At 48.8% G+C, this 18,060-nt stretch overlaps 7 protein-coding genes across 7 annotated transcripts; 5 read left to right on the forward strand and 2 right to left on the reverse strand.

The window, feature by feature from the left end:
- Window positions 1-3,310: 3,310 nt before the first annotated feature.
- Window positions 3,311-4,409, forward strand: EV420DRAFT_1335864 (uncharacterized protein; the record flags this gene model as incomplete). Its single annotated transcript, XM_060468865.1, has 3 exons — window positions 3,311-3,680; window positions 3,731-3,894; window positions 3,948-4,409. Coding segments are annotated over exons 1-3 (819 nt in total), but the record flags the coding sequence as incomplete, so codon positions are not given.
- On the forward strand, window positions 4,394-5,774 carry EV420DRAFT_1551780 (uncharacterized protein; the record flags this gene model as incomplete). Its single annotated transcript, XM_060473488.1, has 1 exon — window positions 4,394-5,774. A coding segment is annotated over exon 1 (833 nt), but the record flags the coding sequence as incomplete, so codon positions are not given.
- Window positions 5,775-6,998: 1,224 nt separating this feature from the next.
- EV420DRAFT_1691562 (uncharacterized protein) lies at window positions 6,999-8,111 on the reverse strand (the record flags this gene model as incomplete). Its single annotated transcript, XM_060479349.1, has 4 exons — window positions 6,999-7,544; window positions 7,594-7,782; window positions 7,835-8,054; window positions 8,102-8,111. The coding sequence occupies 4 exons, from the start codon at window positions 8,109-8,111 to the stop codon at window positions 7,277-7,279; spliced, it is 687 nt and encodes a 228-aa protein (XP_060329465.1). The 3' UTR covers window positions 6,999-7,276.
- A 726-nt stretch (window positions 8,112-8,837) lies between these two features.
- On the forward strand, window positions 8,838-10,150 carry EV420DRAFT_1481016 (uncharacterized protein; the record flags this gene model as incomplete). The annotated part of the gene is made up of 4 exons (XM_060469732.1): window positions 8,838-9,274; window positions 9,442-9,652; window positions 9,808-9,942; window positions 10,022-10,150. The coding sequence occupies 4 exons, from the start codon at window positions 8,838-8,840 to the stop codon at window positions 10,148-10,150; spliced, it is 912 nt and encodes a 303-aa protein (XP_060329466.1).
- A 1,433-nt stretch (window positions 10,151-11,583) lies between these two features.
- On the forward strand, window positions 11,584-13,559 carry EV420DRAFT_1621185 (MFS general substrate transporter; the record flags this gene model as incomplete). The annotated part of the gene is made up of 12 exons (XM_060475671.1): window positions 11,584-11,686; window positions 11,740-11,855; window positions 11,950-12,164; window positions 12,216-12,247; window positions 12,295-12,331; window positions 12,387-12,701; window positions 12,751-12,848; window positions 12,917-13,060; window positions 13,108-13,185; window positions 13,237-13,287; window positions 13,336-13,358; window positions 13,416-13,559. The coding sequence occupies 12 exons, from the start codon at window positions 11,584-11,586 to the stop codon at window positions 13,557-13,559; spliced, it is 1,356 nt and encodes a 451-aa protein (XP_060329467.1).
- A 998-nt stretch (window positions 13,560-14,557) lies between these two features.
- On the forward strand, window positions 14,558-15,375 carry EV420DRAFT_1749018 (uncharacterized protein; the record flags this gene model as incomplete). Its single annotated transcript, XM_060480269.1, has 4 exons — window positions 14,558-14,845; window positions 14,902-14,978; window positions 15,026-15,053; window positions 15,107-15,375. The coding sequence occupies exons 1-4, from the start codon at window positions 14,836-14,838 to the stop codon at window positions 15,373-15,375; spliced, it is 384 nt and encodes a 127-aa protein (XP_060329468.1). The 5' UTR covers window positions 14,558-14,835.
- On the reverse strand, window positions 15,086-16,684 carry EV420DRAFT_542801 (uncharacterized protein). Its single transcript, XM_060482523.1, has 5 exons — window positions 16,368-16,684; window positions 16,289-16,306; window positions 16,022-16,169; window positions 15,801-15,962; window positions 15,086-15,741 (listed from the first exon to the last, which is right to left on the reverse strand). The coding sequence occupies exons 1-5, from the start codon at window positions 16,530-16,532 to the stop codon at window positions 15,500-15,502; spliced, it is 735 nt and encodes a 244-aa protein (XP_060329469.1). The 5' UTR covers window positions 16,533-16,684; the 3' UTR covers window positions 15,086-15,499.
- Between the last annotated feature and the right edge of the window lie 1,376 nt (window positions 16,685-18,060).

The raw sequence follows: 18,060 nt of genomic DNA on the forward strand, positions 1-18,060 counted from the left end.
GCCTCGGATTTCCGGTCTTCGTGAAGGCTCCTGACTCTGCTAGGAAGCTCGCCACTGCTTCGATGCCTTCTTTTGTACCCAAGAGGTCGCACATGATTAGGTTCTGTGACCCTTCCCGTAGGATGTGTCGATAATCACTGTATCTTGGGCACGTTCGTATGATATGTTCTCGTGTTTGTAATCGCTCGCCACATTCGCAGTCAGTTGCCTCTGGAATGTTGAAAAGTTCGTAGTACTCGCCTATGTGTGCATGTCCCGTTCTGCACTGTACAAGTCTCCCAAACACCTCACGTGGTGTGTCCTTAAATCTCTGCGTCGGTCTGAGTTTTGGTTCGAGACGGTTTGTGAGTCCAAAGCGTCCAGTTGGGTTTGTCTTCTCCCACTCCTGTACCCACTTCCCTTGTGCTCGTTCCCTCATTCGCCTACGTGAGTTTGCATATGTGCGCTGTCCCAGGTGATGCATCGTGCACGCTTCCTTTGCCAAAGCATCTGCTTTTTCGTTTCCAGGTATGTCTTGGTGTCCTGGCGCCCATGATATCTCTAGCGTTGTTTCTTCGTCATCCTCCAGGATCTTTGTGGCTATCTTGAAGAACAATGTTGCATGCTTTTGGCCTGGTCTACGTTTGGGACGTATAATGGATTCAACTGCAGATGAGTTATCTGCAAAGAAATGGATGTGACGTACGCTTGGGTGGGCTGCACGCAAACGTTGTACATTCCGTGCGGCCCACGCTAAGCCAATAAGCTCTGAATCATATACCTCGGCATAGGGTCCTGTCCCTATGGGAGAAGATCTTGAAGAGTGGTAGGTTCTCTCCCTCGTCACCTGTATTCAGAAGGCCTCATCCTTTCCGCAGTCTGAACTTCTGTGACGGAGATGGTCCGCTTACTGCCTCCTCGACTCATCAATGCATCAGCAATATTAATGTCGACTCGAAATTTTTTGTGTTGTTGTCCCGATTTTGCATTGGAATGGCGTATTGTCATCCGGCGTGTGTGAGCGAGGATGCGGCAGGGACCGGAGGTATGCGAGAGAGAGGTAAGTCCTTCCCGTTCGCTGATTCCACTTGCACTCACCTCTCCGTAGCCACCTATCTACGCGCAACACTCTCCTTCAAATGATAACCTGAGGCGTCGAGCTTTAGCCTCTCAATGACCAGAGTGGAATGTCGAACCAACACCGATCGAGGCAAACAACCTGGCCGTCATCTTTCTTGTTCCTCGCTGCCAGGCTCGTTAATTATTCGACCTCTACTTCTGAGTAATTTCAGTCGACTTTTTGATCAACGCAAGACTAGACATTCGAGAATTCTTTGCCCCACGGCGACCGAAGAGGAAGATGACGCCAGACAGGGATGTGACGGGGATCTTAGGTGAGTTCTCTCGCACGCTGCATGATACGTCCCATCTTATCTTTATCCTCTTCGTGCAGTATCATCTCCTTCCATCAAATCTGCCCGACTTTGCATGCTCGACGGCAACAGTAAACGCGATAAATTGGAGGTGGAGTAGCGGGAAGAGATCTGGAAACGCGAACGGCGGTGCTCTTTGTCCGCACTCAGGGATACTTACCCCTACCGCGACCCCGTCTCCAATTAACTTGATGGCCTTACCTTCAACGATGACGATCGGCGCGCCAAGATCCATCAGCAATGTCGACGTCTCTGTGCGGCTTTCGTGCCCGGACTATGTATCATTTGCCAGCGAGCAGGGGTAAGGCGAGATGGTGTGGGCGAAGGAAAGAGAAAAGGCGAACGTGCCACAACAGGAAGGATATCGCGGGACCATGACGACTTATAAATACCTCTCTCGCTAACGGTAGGCAATATCTGTACTGATCGTGTCGAGCCTATTGACGACATCTTCACGCAGACTAATCTATGTGCCGAATCCTAGAATCAACGTAACAAGATGGAGGATTCGATTTACGATGCTTTTTAGGGGGGCTAGGAGCGGTACCTCTGCTTCACGAAGACGAGGAGGGCACGTTCATCGTCCTCCGCAGTTACGGGAATCCGTATCCCACACCTTTCATCCTCGGGCCACACTCCGGCTTTCCAGCCGCGCCTACACATCGTCGACGGCGAAGTTTGACAGTTTATCGAGCACATTGCATGTCTCTCCATACTTCTCCACATTAACCGTCTCCTAGAAGAAAACCACCAATTTGGGTGGACTACATACCTGACGACGAGCTCGAGCAGCTCGAAGAAACTCTTACCAGCCGTGAGGGGTACAAGCAGCAAGACTGCAGAACCTCTACCGCGCCACCGCCAGACGGCTCGCTTTGGACCTTCTTCCCCATCTCGATGCGCTACACATCACTCACTTATCGAGCGGCCCTGACTCCGACTGGAGATCCAACACCGTCACTTTTCTCACCCTCGACAACATGGCAGTGGGCGCGCAAACCTTCTGACAGATCCTCTCCGACTTGCACGTTCTCGCATTCCTATCCGCAGCTCGTGTCAAAGAGGGGTGGGAGGCGACCAACGTCGACGACGAGGAAGACAGCACAGACATCGACCTGCCCTTGCAGGTACTGGACATCATAAACTCACCAATCCTCCTCCTCCTCAATTGAGGGCACCAGTTCGCTCTCCACAACCTGAAAAAGCTCTCCCTCCTGTATCTCGAACGAGACCACGTATGGGCAGCTCAGCAACTCCTCGTTGCCCCTAGCAACACCTTCCAGAAACTCGTCCTGAGTGATACTTTGGTCGGGAGTAAGAATTAATGTCCTCCCTTATCGTATTGGCCCTTACTGATTGTCATACTCTTAGTGTACGACAGTTAGCCTTCTCATGAGCTCCTGGACCTTTCTTTGGTTCCCCGCGTAGCCATGCACGCCTCCGGGAACGACACCTTCGGACCACATAACCTAGTATGGTTCTTCGCCTGTCTCACCCTCACCAATGCCATTTGACTAACTCACATAACCATCCATGTCGACCTGGAAAATGTTTTCTCCAAATTTCTCGAAGACACCAAGATCCGGGCACCGCTGGATGCCCTCTAACAAGTCCGAGCTTTCATGCGCGTGCTTATCTTTTTGGTTTTGAAAGAAAGGGATGTGAAACTGAGGAAGAGTAATTTCAAGCCTGAACAGATGCAGGCGTTTGGGGAGGTGATGCTGGCGAGGTTGGATGCGAGGGGGAAGGTGGAATGTAGCATTTAAGTCGTAGCGGAGTAGGGGGGGTAGCCAGGTAGGACGGACACACGTTCCTGCCAGAGTAGGTCGAGTTGCGAGCAGATTGTCTTTTGACCTCTATAATACCTTCTCACCAGCAAGTCGAGGCATACCAGAGTCAACTCAGAATCATGAATCTTACGACTTATCCGAATCTCGCAACCCTTGATGGGCGCGCGTAAACTCTGTACTTAGCCTGGCCAGGTCTGTTGTTACGGATCTGACCGAAGGCCGTTGCGGTGTGAAAGCCTCGCGACGCTTATTCCCATCTTCCTTCCCTCACACTACACCACAACCATGCCTTCCATCCACGATGCGCAAGATGGAGATGGGGAAAACCCACAAAGAGCACCCAATGGTGTACAAGTGCTATCCGATGATCCCACAGGTGAATCCCAGCCAGAGGTTCAGCAACCGGCGCAGGCAGTTCACCAGCAAAATTCGGATCGCATTTTTTTTGGGATCTCTCAACATGGACCCCAGGTCAGAGGTATGCGACTTCATTCTTCATACCCGCCCTGTTTCTCATTTGGATTCAAGGGAATGACCCATTCGATTATGAACAGAGATTTCCGGAAGATAAACGGCTCGAGGAGCTGGGGCCGCTTGCTAGGGTCTGGAGGACATATCTTGAGGAATGTGGTACATTTGACCTTGAGATGTTGGAGGGATGGAGGGACGGATTAGATGTCTTGTTGGTTTTCGTGAGTGCCTCATTCAAAAGTCATCGTTTCTTTCATGACTCATAGTTATATAGGCTGGTCTTTTCTCTGCCGTGGTCACTACCTTCGTTGTTCAAACGTCGCAGAACCTTCAAGTCGACTACGGTCAGGTCACGGCGACACTGCTGTTCGAGCTCATCGATGTACAGCGTGCAGCGGCCAACGGTTCTCTTGTCAACAATGTTCCTCGTTCAGATCTTACTCCCTTTTCAAATTTCCATCCCACAACATCTGATTCGTTAATCAATGGATTATGGTTCACCAGTCTCTCATTCAGTCTCGCTACTGCTCTGTTCGCAGTCCTGACAAAACAGTGGATCCACCAGTATATCGCGGTTCCATCAGGCACTCCTCGTGATAGATGTCGCGTACGTCAGTTTCGGTACATGGGGCTGCAGCAGTGGGGTGTGGGTTTCATCATTGGATTGTTACCCGTTCTCCTGAGTGTGTCGCTTGGTATATTTTTAGTGGGATTGGTTCTTTTCCTTACCCCGCTGCAAGTGACGATTGCATCTGTTGTCGGAACCATCACATTCATATCTTTCGCTGCATACTTCATCACCAACTTCCTGCCGATTATCTACCCTTCATGTCCATACAAGACACCGTTGTCACAGTACATCTTTCCTCTCTATACATACATCGCCCACAATGGTTTCTTCTTTTCAGGCATCTCTTCACTCGAGCCGGAGCCTCCCATTCGTACAATCCGAGATGCTGAACGTTCCACTGTGGAATCTAGTGCGGACGACATGGACACATATGCATTGGCTTGGCTGTTTAACATGTCCTCCAACCCCAGTGTGCAGACCATTGTTGTGCAGTCAATCGGGGCTTTACCGTTGGCGTCTATCAAGTCTATCAAGCAACATGCCAAAGGGGTATCAGAATTGTGCAACACTCTCACTCACAGCCTACTCTACCCCATTGCAGAAAGCAGATTTGATTGTCTCACTCGTGCAAGCTTTTGCCTCAGTACTGCACCTCCCACTTTCTCCGCGGATCTGCGAAAACGGAGCAAGGAACAACTTTCTCCAGAAGTCTATGCAGAGCTTTTAGCTTCCGATCACCATGACTTTTCCAGTGAAACTCAGAAGATGATTCACAATCTGGTTGAAGCCCAGTTCATGCCATCGGCAGACTATACACGGATTCATCTGCAGCCCATTGTATGGGGGCGTCTCTTCTGGATGCTCCTGCCCTTCTCCAATCTAGACGATAGTCTGATTCAGCCTTTATTCCGTGCAATTCCTTCATACTATTGGTTGGCAGACTATAAACCCCTTCCTCTTTTCTCGGGAAGGAACACATTGGATATTTGTCTAACTCCTAACAGAGATGATCACGGTGTGCCCAGTCTTGAGGAAGCCATTAACAAGTATCTGTATCCATCTATTGCTGATGCAATCATCTGGTGTTTCAGAGATGAATACACTGTTTTCCACCCTGATCCCACCGATGACTTTCCCACACCTCAGGATCCACGGCTATGTGCGCTGTTGACAATGGCCGGCTCGCCTTCTGCCCAAACGGTGGCCATGTCCAATTCCCTTCATGACAGTTTTTTTGGAATGGTTGTATCTAACATTGGAACTTTCATGGATGTCTGTGGGTTCCATCTGCATGACGACAAGATTCCTTCCCTCACACTAGATGCCAATCGTTACGCCGTGTTGAAGCTGCTGTACACGTTGATTTCATCGGACGTGCTTGATGGCACTTCAATGCGAAGTCTAGACCAGCGTATCACGTTGGTAACGTTCTTTCGGGTGCTTAATTCAACGTCCCCTTGCCCTCGTTTTCTTCTCGAGGATTGGTGCACACCGGTCATGGCTTCCAACTTTGTCCGAATTGCTTTCCAGGACCAAACCTGGACCATCCGAGAATATTATGGCCAGACTCGCCATTTGTTAGAATCGGATGAACTCATTCTTTTCTTCTCGCGGTTCGCTCCCACTGCCAATCTAATTTTCCCTCATTTTGTTTCTGGCTGTCATCTTGACAAGATAGGCAAGCTCCGCAGTTATGATCTGTTAGCCAACGAGTGTCTACATGTCATCCTAGATACCTTTATCACTCGGATCACACCTGATGTATTGAACCATGAGATCTTTCAGCGATCTATATCATACATCTTTGAACCCGAGAATCTCTTCACTATTTGTGCAGTGCACATTTCTAGGAGGGATACCCACTCTCTTCGTCGTCTCGCGCAAGTTCGTCCAGACCACCCGGCTTGGCCTGAGTGCTTGCGGAAGCTTGAGAATGTGGCTGAGCATTTTGATTTCTCTGATTTTTCTGATCTATTCGGGATTCCTAGTGCCGTTTCAGACTTTAGGCAGTTCGTCAAAGGAGGATGCGTGGGAAACTATGGACTGGATACGCCTGATCTCTTGCCGCAACAAGTCCGGGTTGAAGACAAACCCCTAATGAATAAACAGTCACTGATGAAGTGGCTACCAAGGCTTTCGCATTGGTTGCGGCGGCACTGTGACACCAGAGCGGGAACTGAGGAGATAATGATGACTTCTAGTAGTAGTGTTCAAGTATGAATGGGTTACTTTCCAGATAACGTATCCGTAGTATAAATCGACATCTTTTGCAATCATTCCAGCATCTACTATTGTTCTTTACCACTAAACAAGCTTATTCTCTGCCTGTTGTCAGTCCAACTACGATGATGGGCTTCACATTTGTGTATGAGTCCATTCACACCTCGGCCTTGTTGATGTATCCCATCGTAACTTGAACAAGGGGGGTCCACGCACTGAATAGAATGTCTACATATGTAACTATTTGATAATGCCATCCTTCCTCACCAATTACACAAAAGATACGCAAATCCCAATCCCCAACTGTAACCACTTCCATGTGACTAGAACTGAAGGGAAATAACACCCTATCAATTCCAAAGCGTTACACGGCGACTTGCTTAATTTTCAGCACTCGATTCCCTCTTTGGATTACCCTCAGACTGACATGTACGGGATGGATTGGGGATGAAAGCGTGCGGAGGAACGCATAAATGGTGTAACTGTATGCAGAAAGTGCACGAGCCCGGGTGGATAGGGTGCTCTCCTGATTGGTCAGGGTAGGGAGCAAGCCGTAAGGGAGGTGCTGACTCGGAGTGGAGGGAACGAGAAGTCACTGGGACTGAGTTGCGCGACTTGGTGAGCGAGTCTACGGAGCATTCTTGTCGCAGAAAGCTTGTCGTCTCGAGCGAACGACGCAGCGTCAGGATGAAACCAAGAAATCGATGTCGAGGCAGGCATTATTCCTGAGTCGTTACGTCGGTAGTTGAACGTTGAATGAGTTAGTAGGTGGAAGTCGCGAGAACGAGTCAAGGGTAGACTACGCACACACGCTACTGCCTGGCAAACGTCGCGTCGCAGAGCTTTGTCCTGAGGCAAACAGCGTCGGGGAAAAACTCCTTCAGTAACGCTGCCCTCGTGCTTGGAGGTGGTTGATACCCAGCGATTGATGTTGAGAGCAGGCGTTGTATCAATAAATTGTTGTGTTGGAATTGCTTGTGCATTGACGCGCTGCTGTCGAGACAAGGACCGCGTGAAGAGGTGTATGCCGCCGTCCTTTCAGGAAGAGATGTCGCCACGACCAAAGGAATAAAGATGACACTGCGGTAAGGGTGAGTACCGTGAGGGTGGACGAAGAGTGAGTGCTTACCATTCCCCACCTTTAAAGATCCTCGCCAGTCCTGCCGCCGCCTGTACTCCCTTACCGTCATGGAGAATATCGACGAATGTGCTCTCTTGACAAAAACACGTCGTCTCAGGGGAGAAATGGATTGCGAGTTGACGCACTCCTGCCGAGAACTGACGCGGACGTCGTAGCTCGAGGGGATGGGAAATCCAGCTAACGATGGTGTGAGCAACTAGTGACGTAGATTGAATGGGGAAGGACTGACCATCCCCAGCGCCCCCTTCTTTCTACACCTGCTTTTGCTACTTTCATCATACTCTGGGCCTTATCGATATCACCCGATAGCAAAAGATGTCCTCTTCGCGTCGCAGCAAACTTGCTCGAGAGCGGACGCGTTGACAGTAAGATGAGCAGGTGGTGGGTGTTCTCCAAAGTCACGTATGATGCCCTTTCCTTCAACAGAGACCGAAGGAATGAAAATGGCGCTACGAAGAGGAGTGAAAATGATAGTACCGCTACTACCTGCACTCACCTCCCGACATTGAGGTAGAGACAAATGTTCGTGCCGTTCCCCAGATACTCGGTACGAACACATGTCGTCCAGCTCGGCGTAGTCGGCGAGGGAGCAGGCCCAGGTCTTGAGCTTGAGCTACACAAGTCGGCTACTAAAACGAAGAGTGAAACCAATATCAAACATCACTTGAAAGCGGGGCATAAAAAGAGATAAGAGACACCGCTTCGCTTGACTTGAGGAAGGGTGAGTAACCTGTCAAGGTGGACGTGACGACTGTACTTACCGTTCCCCTCCTCTGCACTCACTTTCCGTTCCAACAAATCTATCCTCGTCTCCTGATAAGAATAAGTCGTTTAGGGGCAAGGTAGTGCAGTGTACTGTCGGTGAATAATGTTAAGGGAGCGTCAGAAATGCAAGGACGAGTTATCAAAGCGGAAACGGGGACCGGGCCGGCGGCTCAGCACTTGGTGTTTTCCCACGCTTCTGGGACATCAACGTAACGTCATTGCTCGCGGCTTTCGTTGCTTCGCACTAGTACTGGTTCTGACCCGAATCGGCTGATGATGTACCTCCGATTCTGCCTGTTGGTAATTGTCAAGATCTCCAATCGCCAAATTCCCTTTGCCAATTTTTTCTGGATAGGCCCGGGAAACTTGACTTCTCATACTGGCAGGAATAGAGATCAACTTGGTGCAACCTCACGGGCTTCCCCGAGCTATAGTCTTCCGAAACTGTCCCAACTCCTTGATCCTCCATGTCCTCCAGTGAATACCCCGACCAAGACCCACCCAGGACCTGGATCGGCCCCGAGCCTGTAGGCCCTTTTGTACGACGGTGGCATAACGTCCAAACTGATGACCCCATCCCAAATCTCCCCACTTCCATGACACCAGAAGAACCCGCCGAAAGCACCGACGTCCCAGAGTCAAAGAAAGAGCACCTAGATCCTGCGTACATGTTTTGCTGGCGAAAGCTCATGGCCGACGAAGAAATGCTCAAGCATTGTTCCCTGCCCATCATGTCTCTCGCCATTCTCCTCAAGACTACCGAGTTTGCGGAAGGGCGGTTCACTTACACCCTCGATAATTATTTCGAAGATCGATTGGTGCATATTGATCGCGTCGAGGATGGTGGGGACTCTGGAATGCCCGCCAAGGAGCTCATCCTTGAGCGCAAGGAAAAATATCCCAGGTGCAACGTTGGTGCGAAGAGATCCAAACGAGCCGGAGTCACAGTGATAATTCCCCACGATACGGCTTGGGGGGGGGGGGGGGGGGGCCGGACGCCTATAAGACGTCCCTTCCTTCGGTTCGCATCCGAAATCTTATCGATCTTTCTGGTGCCTTGTATTTGGTTAGGGGGATCGGAGCGCCTGGCACTCATTTCAGGGATGATGAGATTATCGTGAGGGTAGTTCAGCAGTCCGGGTCCACGATGTTGGGAAAGGAAGTCGCTGGCACTTTGCAAGCACCCTTCAATTTATCGCCGCCAAGTCCGACATCCCATCGTCTTCGACGAACCACTATCAGAACGTGCCGCCTCTCATTTAATTTTGCTTACCTGGACCTGGTTAGCCTTTATTGTGTTATACTATCGTCAGGTTGTCACTGGTCCCTCTCCTGCGCCGGATCTTCTCACAATACAAACAACGTTGCCGTTTCCGGTTTCCGTAGTTATCGCGTAGTGAATTTCACTGTTTTGCGGCGAGAACTTGGAGCTGACAGGAAGGCTTCCAAAGGTCAATCCCCAAAGGTGCCCGTCAAGTAAAGAACGTCTGTGGAACCGATTTGCGCCGCCAGGACAGATATATGCAACGTTGGTGGGCATCGGATGAGCGCAAGCTATTACCTGGGCTTCAAGTAAGATAAAGAATTCGGAGCACTGCCGTGTGCAAGTGCCTGTCACTGAAGGAATTCGTATTGGTTCGTCACGAACAAGGATTACTCGGGAGGCCTGCCTTTTGTGGAAAATCAGGTCCCGGGTCCACTTACGCGGAGAGCAGCTGGGAAGGGGGTTACTCGTTGTGCAAAGGCGGCCACGAGGGAGCGCACGAACGGCAGACAATGAAAGAGACTTCGTGATGAGGATGGGGTTCGCATTTATTAAATGAGTGCGCGAGAGCACTCACCTAGGACTCTCCTCCACATCCCGGCCTGACACCATTGTCAACATCCTCCTCTGCAACATAGATGCACTCGTCGGGGGGCAAAAATTCTCGAATATCTTACGTCGAGCTTGAGCTCGCGCTCGGCTGAAATGAAAGATAAACACGGGCCAAATTTTTCTCGCAGGACGTTTAAAATATCACCCAGTGGAGTGATAGAGTACTTGCAAAGGTAGAGGTCAGATAAACTAACGACTGGATTATCTCGACTTGACGTTGGCGCAACATCATATTTCGGTCATTGAATGTTTTGGTAGCCAGACAACACGTCCTTCCAAAAACAACACGAGATTAATTCGAAGTCGCCATTTGATCCTGCGGCGACGCGTGAATGGACTCGACTTACGGCAAAATCCATTCCCGGACTGATTTCCACGCTTCTTCTTCGTTGACTTACTGCTGTCCTAAACATTTGGACCCATATGCTTCACGTCGCAGAAAGCTTACCTGTGAGTAAACAACGCGGCATGAGGACAAAACCTCAGACTCCAGTAACAGTCCTCACCGTGCTTGTGGAGAACTTTAATTTATTTGGTTAAGTTTCCAGCGATACAACCAGAGATGAGGGAACTCGGAAGCATTGCGATGGTGACTAACAAGAAGGTTGGAAAACATTTTTTAATTAGCTGCCATGACGCAAAGAATGGGGAGGCACGAGGTAGGAGGGCAAGAACGAGCTGAATGAGCTGGCTCGGGCTGACGATTGGTCACTTTCTGGTGACTAAGTCAAGGATGAATAAGCACCTGGGATTACCAAAAGGGAAATCTTCGGGGTTATCAAACGACACAGCCACAGCCTCGACAACTGCGAACTTCGAAGACCGAATCCTGTAACACATAGGGCCCGGGACGGGCTGAGGGCATCTGGGCATTCAACAACAAGCCTTCTATGGTCGACACATTACCAGTGGAATATTTCCTAGTGTGTCTTCTTGAAATCTGATGTCTAAGTTGCTGATGTAGAGCGAGGGATGCTTTTTTAGCTTGTTCAGAATGTTGAACACTTTGCCTTACGGACGAACCATCATAAGCCGGCGGCAGAAGTTGCCAAGCCAGCTCTCAAGCGAGATATCGCACCATTCCTCCACTGATGATAAAAATTTTACAGCAAATATACTCTTGTTTAGAGTAATATTAATACGGAGTAGTGGAAGCTAGGTTCACTATTCGCTATTGAGAGCAGAGGCCGGGGGAGGGGGGAAGATAAATCCGCTATGATTCCATCCTGACGACGAGTCACTGAAGGAATGCGGGTCCGTTTAATGTTGACAAATCAAAAGCTGAGCTTCCACGTATAAAAAAGAACAATCACCCATGCAGACCTTGGGCCACCTCAATGGATACTCCCTCCCATACTAGCTGCAGCGAAATCCAGATTCAGCTTTGGGGCTGGAAATGGAGATCGTCCTATTGGTTTATAACATTTGTGGTATGGCTAGGTATGTTTCGCACAGTACCTAGAGGTCGAAATTGGATGATCATCGTAAACCAGGCATTGTTACAGATCTACTTGTCTATTCTATAGGCATCCCTGTCGTTCCTTTCCAGCTCAAGGAGCTTGGCTACAAGGACGTCGCCTCCCTGACCGGCTGGCTACTTTTTGCATTCGTATGATCATCTTCTCTCCTTTATATCTTAATCTAACGAGTTACCCATAATAGTCCGGAGGTCTTGCAATTTGTACGTTCGATCCTGGAAATAGCTTTCATCGTTAATTTTGGTCACAGCTACTATTCCCGTCGCGATATGGTCTGAAAAATACGACGTTCGAAAGCTTCCTCTTGTCATAGGAGTATTCATACTCATCGGCTCGCAAATCATGTTCATGGAAGCTCCAACGTATTGGCTTATGTGTCTTGCGCGAGTTCTTCAGGGTATAGGATCCACAATGGTGTGGGTTGTCGGGTTGGCTTTACTGTGAGTTATACTCACAGGCTATTTTACCATGATTCGTATACCACCTCCTAGATGTGATAAAACGCCTCCCGAACTTGTTGGAAGTGAGTGATATCATTTCCCTTCTCCCGAAATCTAACGCCCGTCCCAGGACAACTTGGGATTGCAATGTCCGGTCTCTCTCTTGGGTACGTGTTGTGATACCTAAGTATTCCTTCAAACCAGGCAATAACTTCTTTCCAGTGCGCTTGTCGGGCCTTCCGTTGGCGGCGCGCTATACACTCGGTTCGGTTTCCGTGGGCCCTTCATCTTCGGCGTCATCGTCGCCGCTTTGGATCTTGCCTTCCGGTTCCTCATCATCGAAGATGAGAATGCAAGAAAACTCCGATCCAGCACTACTGAGAAGCCAGGCAATGAGATCGCAAACGAAAACGGTCCGACAATCATTGGAGATGATGTCAACATCCAAAGCAGGAAGATTTTATTTGTACAGGTCCTCTGTCGGCTGTTCCGGTCACACCGCGCGCTTGCGGCGGCTTTCCTCACAATGGTGTATGGGTCCGTCGCGTGTCCTTCATCATTGTGGAACGCACCCTCACTCCCATAGTATCATCTACAGCAGTCAAGAACCCGTCATTTCCAATCATCTGAATAGCGTCTGGGGTTTGAACTCCTCAAAAGTCGGTCTCGTTCCTCTTGGCCTCTGTCTTTCCGACGTTTTTTTGTGCGTAACATTCACCAGCACATACACCCGGTCCTGATTTCAATGGCAGCGTCACTGCTCTCGGGTTGGTTAGCCGACCATCAAGGAGCGTCCGTGGTCATTATCGTCACTCTGATCCTTGCTGTACCGTGGTATGTTGTAATGATTATAGACGGGCACTTGGCGCTGTTTATTACGGCCTATGCATGCGCTTGTGAGTGACCCGAGACTTTCACCGCATTTCTTCTAATGGATTTCCAGATTTCTTTGCATATGGGGTCTTGTCTCCTTTAGCTGTTGAGCTCGCTTCTGTCGCACGCAGCATAGATGACATTGGATGTACGTGTACTACGACCAGCTTATTCTCTGTAGTTAACCTCATTTATTTAGATGCCCACGTCTACGGGGCTTTCAATCTAGCTTACGGGATTGGCACAACGAGTGTGTTTGCTTCAATTCATTTTTCCTAGTAACTCATCCTTCCTTTAGTTGGACCCGTTATCGGTGGCCAGGTTGGCCCATGTTTTCTTTTTTCATACAAGCGGTTCACTGAGAATGGACCATTGCAGATGTACGATCATATCACCGAAGGATGGCTGGCAATCTGTTTGCTGGCAGTTGGGTTACTTGTGCTTTCCGTAGCCGTAACTTTCTTCTACGTTGGGGACAAGCCTGTCGCTCAAATTTTTATCCGGCACATTAGATTACTGTAGATGTAATCCCAAAATATACAATATAGCAGAGACCAGAGTTTCTCATGGCCCACTCTTAGAAAACTGGAGGAAAAAATAATATCCGCGACAAGAACACGCAAGCATTATTGCTCTTCCACGTCTAACCATCGTCACGACGCGCGTGCCTGGTTGCGACGGCTGTACAATTTTGCTTTGTACATCGCAGGGATCTCAAATTTACATGTCTTCTTTTGTTCCCTCACGAGTTGACCGTCAAAATGTTGTATTGGAGAGAAGAGTATCGCCACAGGATTCTACGCGGGGGGCGTTGATACCGATATTGCATGGTCTGCGATGCAGGACATGACTTTCCTTAAGGCACTAAAGCTAAATATTAGTCCTCAGTTCCGCTACCGGCTTGTTGCCGATTCCCGAAGCAAGCCCGCCAGAATGTGATTGATTACGGTTTCATACGATCTGTCTACAATCTTTCGTGTGAGAGAACAAGACAAAGGTATCAGAAAATGTCCTTTGACTGGAGAATGAAGGAGTCGAACTTTATGCCATTACGGAGTGGGGTCGTCGTGTAGACTGAGCAATGCGAAATTTGACACCGCCGTCATAGTACAAGTGATACTGTCCTGTGTTTTGAAAGTGAGATCTATCAAAGAGACTCGAGTACTAACCTGTATGCCTAAGTGCTCCTGAACATTAGTACCCAGTCAGTGCCACATACATCTTCACCGATGAATAGAACTTCGCTCGGTAAGCAAAAACGCTCTCTCCAACAGACATGAACGCAGGACAGCAGAGACCCATTTCTTCGCTTTAGCTTGTCACTCAAGGAAAAGAATCGACCTTGAACGTTTTGAACCATGAATCGAGTTTGGTGTTGTGTTGTGGCAAATGCCGCGCGGTCTGGATATACGTGTCGTCAGAGTCCGGTCCGAAACCTCCGAAGCATCAATTTGAAAATATGAAACACTCCGCTTGGCCGTATTCGTTCCACGGTCACGCGTCAGGATAACATGCTACGTCAGGCTACGTCCAGGTGACATTCAGCCTCGGTTTTTGTAGTCGAACGAACACTTCATTTAGCGTCTACACGCAGACCGGGCCTCAGCCTGACAGTGATTCTTGCATGAAATATCCTGGCTGCCATTGCGACATGAAGAACCCAGTGGTCAACTTAATGATGTTTCGCCATTACTCTTTTCTGACTGACTGGTCTCAGATATTAATACTCTGACTCCGCAACATATATATAAGGGAGCACAGTCATTCGTCCTCCTTCGTAGCTATTAATTTTTCTGTCATGTCTGCCGGTGACTATCGCTTTTCAAAATATTCTAGACTAGCTCATTGCTTACCTTCTACATAGACTGGGATAGTGCCAAGTATCCGCATACCAAGAGCTCTGGGCTTCCACCGTACCCTTGCCCTGAGAACCCGGGTCAGGTCGGTATCCTTAGTGCATGCTTTTGATATTACTCAACCCTCTCCAGGTATACCCTCACACTGATCCTAATAAAGGTATCTTCAAACGTCTGAAACATATCCGGCGGACTTACATGTCAGCTATATAGCAAAGACCCCGCCCCTGCGACGAACGTCCGAACCGCCCGTCGGAAACCCGTTCTTCCTGAACGACGCACTGCGAAAGCTTGATAGCTCCCTTGGAAATGTCATTCAGATTCTAGAGCAAGAGGAAGCGGCCGCAACCAATAACCGACTGTTGCGGAAGTTTGTAGATATGAGGGATGAACTGGACAGGATCCGGACTGGGAGAAAGGTCTTAACGCCTAGTCATGTCTCTCCTGAACGCGACACGGACGGAGGGCTATTTGTGGATTGATTTTCCCTTAATATAAAAAAACCGCGTTGCGCAGCATAACTGGAGAAAAATTCATCTATATAGGTACACCGACAAAAAAAGAAAGGAAAGGAAGAGCAGAACGTTAGTACAAAAATTGAGCTAATCAATGCAAACGAAACATAGAAGAATTCTTGCTGCAAAAGATACCAAAATGCCTAGTCATGGGCTTCAGTAATACCGGCCGGAACGCTGTTTCCTCCGAATCATCCTTCATTCCTTCTTCGTCGGAGCGGTCTAACTCTTCGGTGACGTACAGCGGGAATACCATGGGCGGACCGCGTGGCTTCCTTGGTGTCCACTGACAAGTAAAGGTATTATCTTGCGACCGTGAAATTTTGTCTGGGGCTACGGAGAAGATTAAGCTGAGTTTCAGAAATATTTTAAGTACTTGAGGGCTTTCTTACGAGGCATTAGATCTTTATCGCTGCAATATGTCCCATTTTCGGCCAGAGTGAAATGCCGAGACTGAAGCTGAAACTCGTCCAGCATGCATTGCTCGTGGTCGTGAAGACCATCACATATTCGAAACGTAGTTACAAGAGGTAGAGTCAGTCTTGCCACGCGTTCTACGAGTGTTGTTTCGTCAGTTTAATATTCCGATGTATCAAGAGTAAGACCAGATTACCTCGAAGACCGGGAGGGAATAATTTACATCGAGATTTCAGCATGCGTAAGAGTTCATAGTAGACTTCTTTCAGCGGCTGATAGGAGGGGGGGCACGAGCAGAAACTGTGTAGCCGTATGTCTAGTCGCAAGAGGGTATCGCGGGATATCTGTGACAGGCATCAGTCAGCATTCGCATGTTTGTCATGGACTGGAACTAGGTAGTAAGAGATCTAAGTGGACACATTGTCGCTTCTATCTAACCTAAACTAACGGGTATTAAACTCACTTCAACAAGTTCAAGGACCTGCATGATAGTGGTACATTGCGTTAGTATAAAACTTGGACTAGGACTACAACAAATTTACCTTCGTACAATGGTCTTGAAATTCCTGAGGAGAAAATCTTGAACAGCACAAGAGTTCGCGTGCTGCATCTACATAACTATCTACTGAGGAAAGGCCACGCGATAATTGGACGACTTTGCTCCGGAACGATAAACCGGACATGATAGGCCCGTCCAGATTCATCATGCAGAAAGGAGTAAGGAGAGAGAAAGAAAAGATTTTTCGGGTGAGTTATAAGTAGTGAGAATGGGCCGGATTGGCGGGAGAGAAAAATTAACACGGGCCTCGCAGTAAGAGAACCCAGTTTAAACGACGTGGTCGAGAAGGTGTTGTAGCGGGGCACTGGGTTCGGCAACGCCCGTGAGTCAATAACAACGGATCGTTCTTCGTGTGATAGTTCTTGATCGGTGCGCTCTCTCACGACGCTTAAATAATCGCATAGCCTATCGAATGGAGTAACACCCAATGGCCGTCCGATTTTTATTCGCTCAATTTCTCGAGCTTTCGCGGCTAGCTTGAATTTTGCCCCGATGTTCGGCAATTTATCGGCACATAGCAAGTATAACCTTTTTTAGCAACTCTTTCCTTGAACTGAGGGGCCTGAAACTCGAGCGTGGTGTCAAAGATTGTTGAGACATGACAAGGGCATTGGAAATGATACTCTCAAGATATTTACCGAGCTATTGCCTGAGTTAGGACGCTCTGCCGGTTGTATCAGTCCGGTCACCCGCCATCATTGATCGCAAAACTAGCTTGGCATCGCCTACAGGCGTCTAAACAGGTAAACGAAAATTTGGCGAAAACCGCACGACAGTATAGCAGTCTCTATAATGATGCCGGTTAATGATGCGTCCTGATGGTCAACACCCCAGACTATAGAAAGAGTAGACGTTAGCTAGATAACTCTGCATTTTCGACAAGTCTCAAATTATGTGATATGCCCGTTCTTCTGTTCAAGAGACTATTTTATGAAATGAAAATGAAAATGAAATCCGACTCTACAAAAAAACCACATCGGCGGGTAGGGCAAAAAACGCGAGTCGACGACGTCTTGACCAATTGCCTTGGATACGAGGGAACGTGCTTCGCAATTCGAATTCCCGACCATTCCTACCAGTTCAGAATGAGAGCCATTAGCTCTAGACTCAAATGATCTCCCAGTGACTGTACGTGGACGATCTTTCACCGGAATACGTACCACATAATTTTACGTACCCCGCAGAGACTCGCTAGCCTGGAGGCTGCGTCGCAAGGCAGGGCAGCAGCCCATGAGAAGAAGAGCCGCATCATATAGGCTATAGCGTACAGCCGCACGGATTAAGAATCGGCGGATGGGCAAGGACGAGCCGACCAAAAACGAGATTGAAGACGTTTTGCATGCAGGAAAGTAACGTAGAATGGTCCCCGGGTCGTCACTGTAAGATCCATTACACCAAGTGATCCTGCCCCCGGTATCATTGCGTCACTTTGTCGGGGCGAAAATCATCGCTTACGCCTACAATCAACGGTAACAGGTAAACCCAATCACCGGTTATCCCCGTTCAGTATGAAATCCATGTTGAAAAGTCGGATTCAAAGAGCTCGCTGCTAGCAGTCGGTCCTCGGAAACGGGCGGAATGGAATATACTTCCGACGCAGAAGGAGTAGAACAATATGCCACGTTTACTAGCATTGACATAATATTCAATGCAGCAGATGGTGAAAGAGTAGGTAA

The sequence above is a fragment of the Desarmillaria tabescens genome (assembly GCF_030435595.1).
Source record: "Desarmillaria tabescens strain CCBAS 213 chromosome Unknown EV420scaffold_23, whole genome shotgun sequence".
In the NCBI taxonomy this organism is placed as follows: Eukaryota; Fungi; Basidiomycota; class Agaricomycetes; order Agaricales; family Physalacriaceae; genus Desarmillaria; species Desarmillaria tabescens.

What these genes read in the sequence shown, in the direction of transcription:
- EV420DRAFT_542801 (XM_060482523.1), bottom strand. Translation starts at nt 16,532, where the DNA reads ATGATGAATCTGGACGGGCCTATCATGTCCGGTTTATCGTTCCGGAGC. An exon ending in ATTCCCTCCCGGTCTTCGAG is followed by an intron (nt 15,963 to 16,021) that starts GTAATCTGGTCT and finishes CAACACTCGTAG; the next exon opens with AACGCGTGGCAAGACTGACT. An exon ending in CGATAAAGATCTAATGCCTC is followed by an intron (nt 15,742 to 15,800) that starts GTAAGAAAGCCC and finishes TCTTCTCCGTAG; the next exon opens with CCCCAGACAAAATTTCACGG.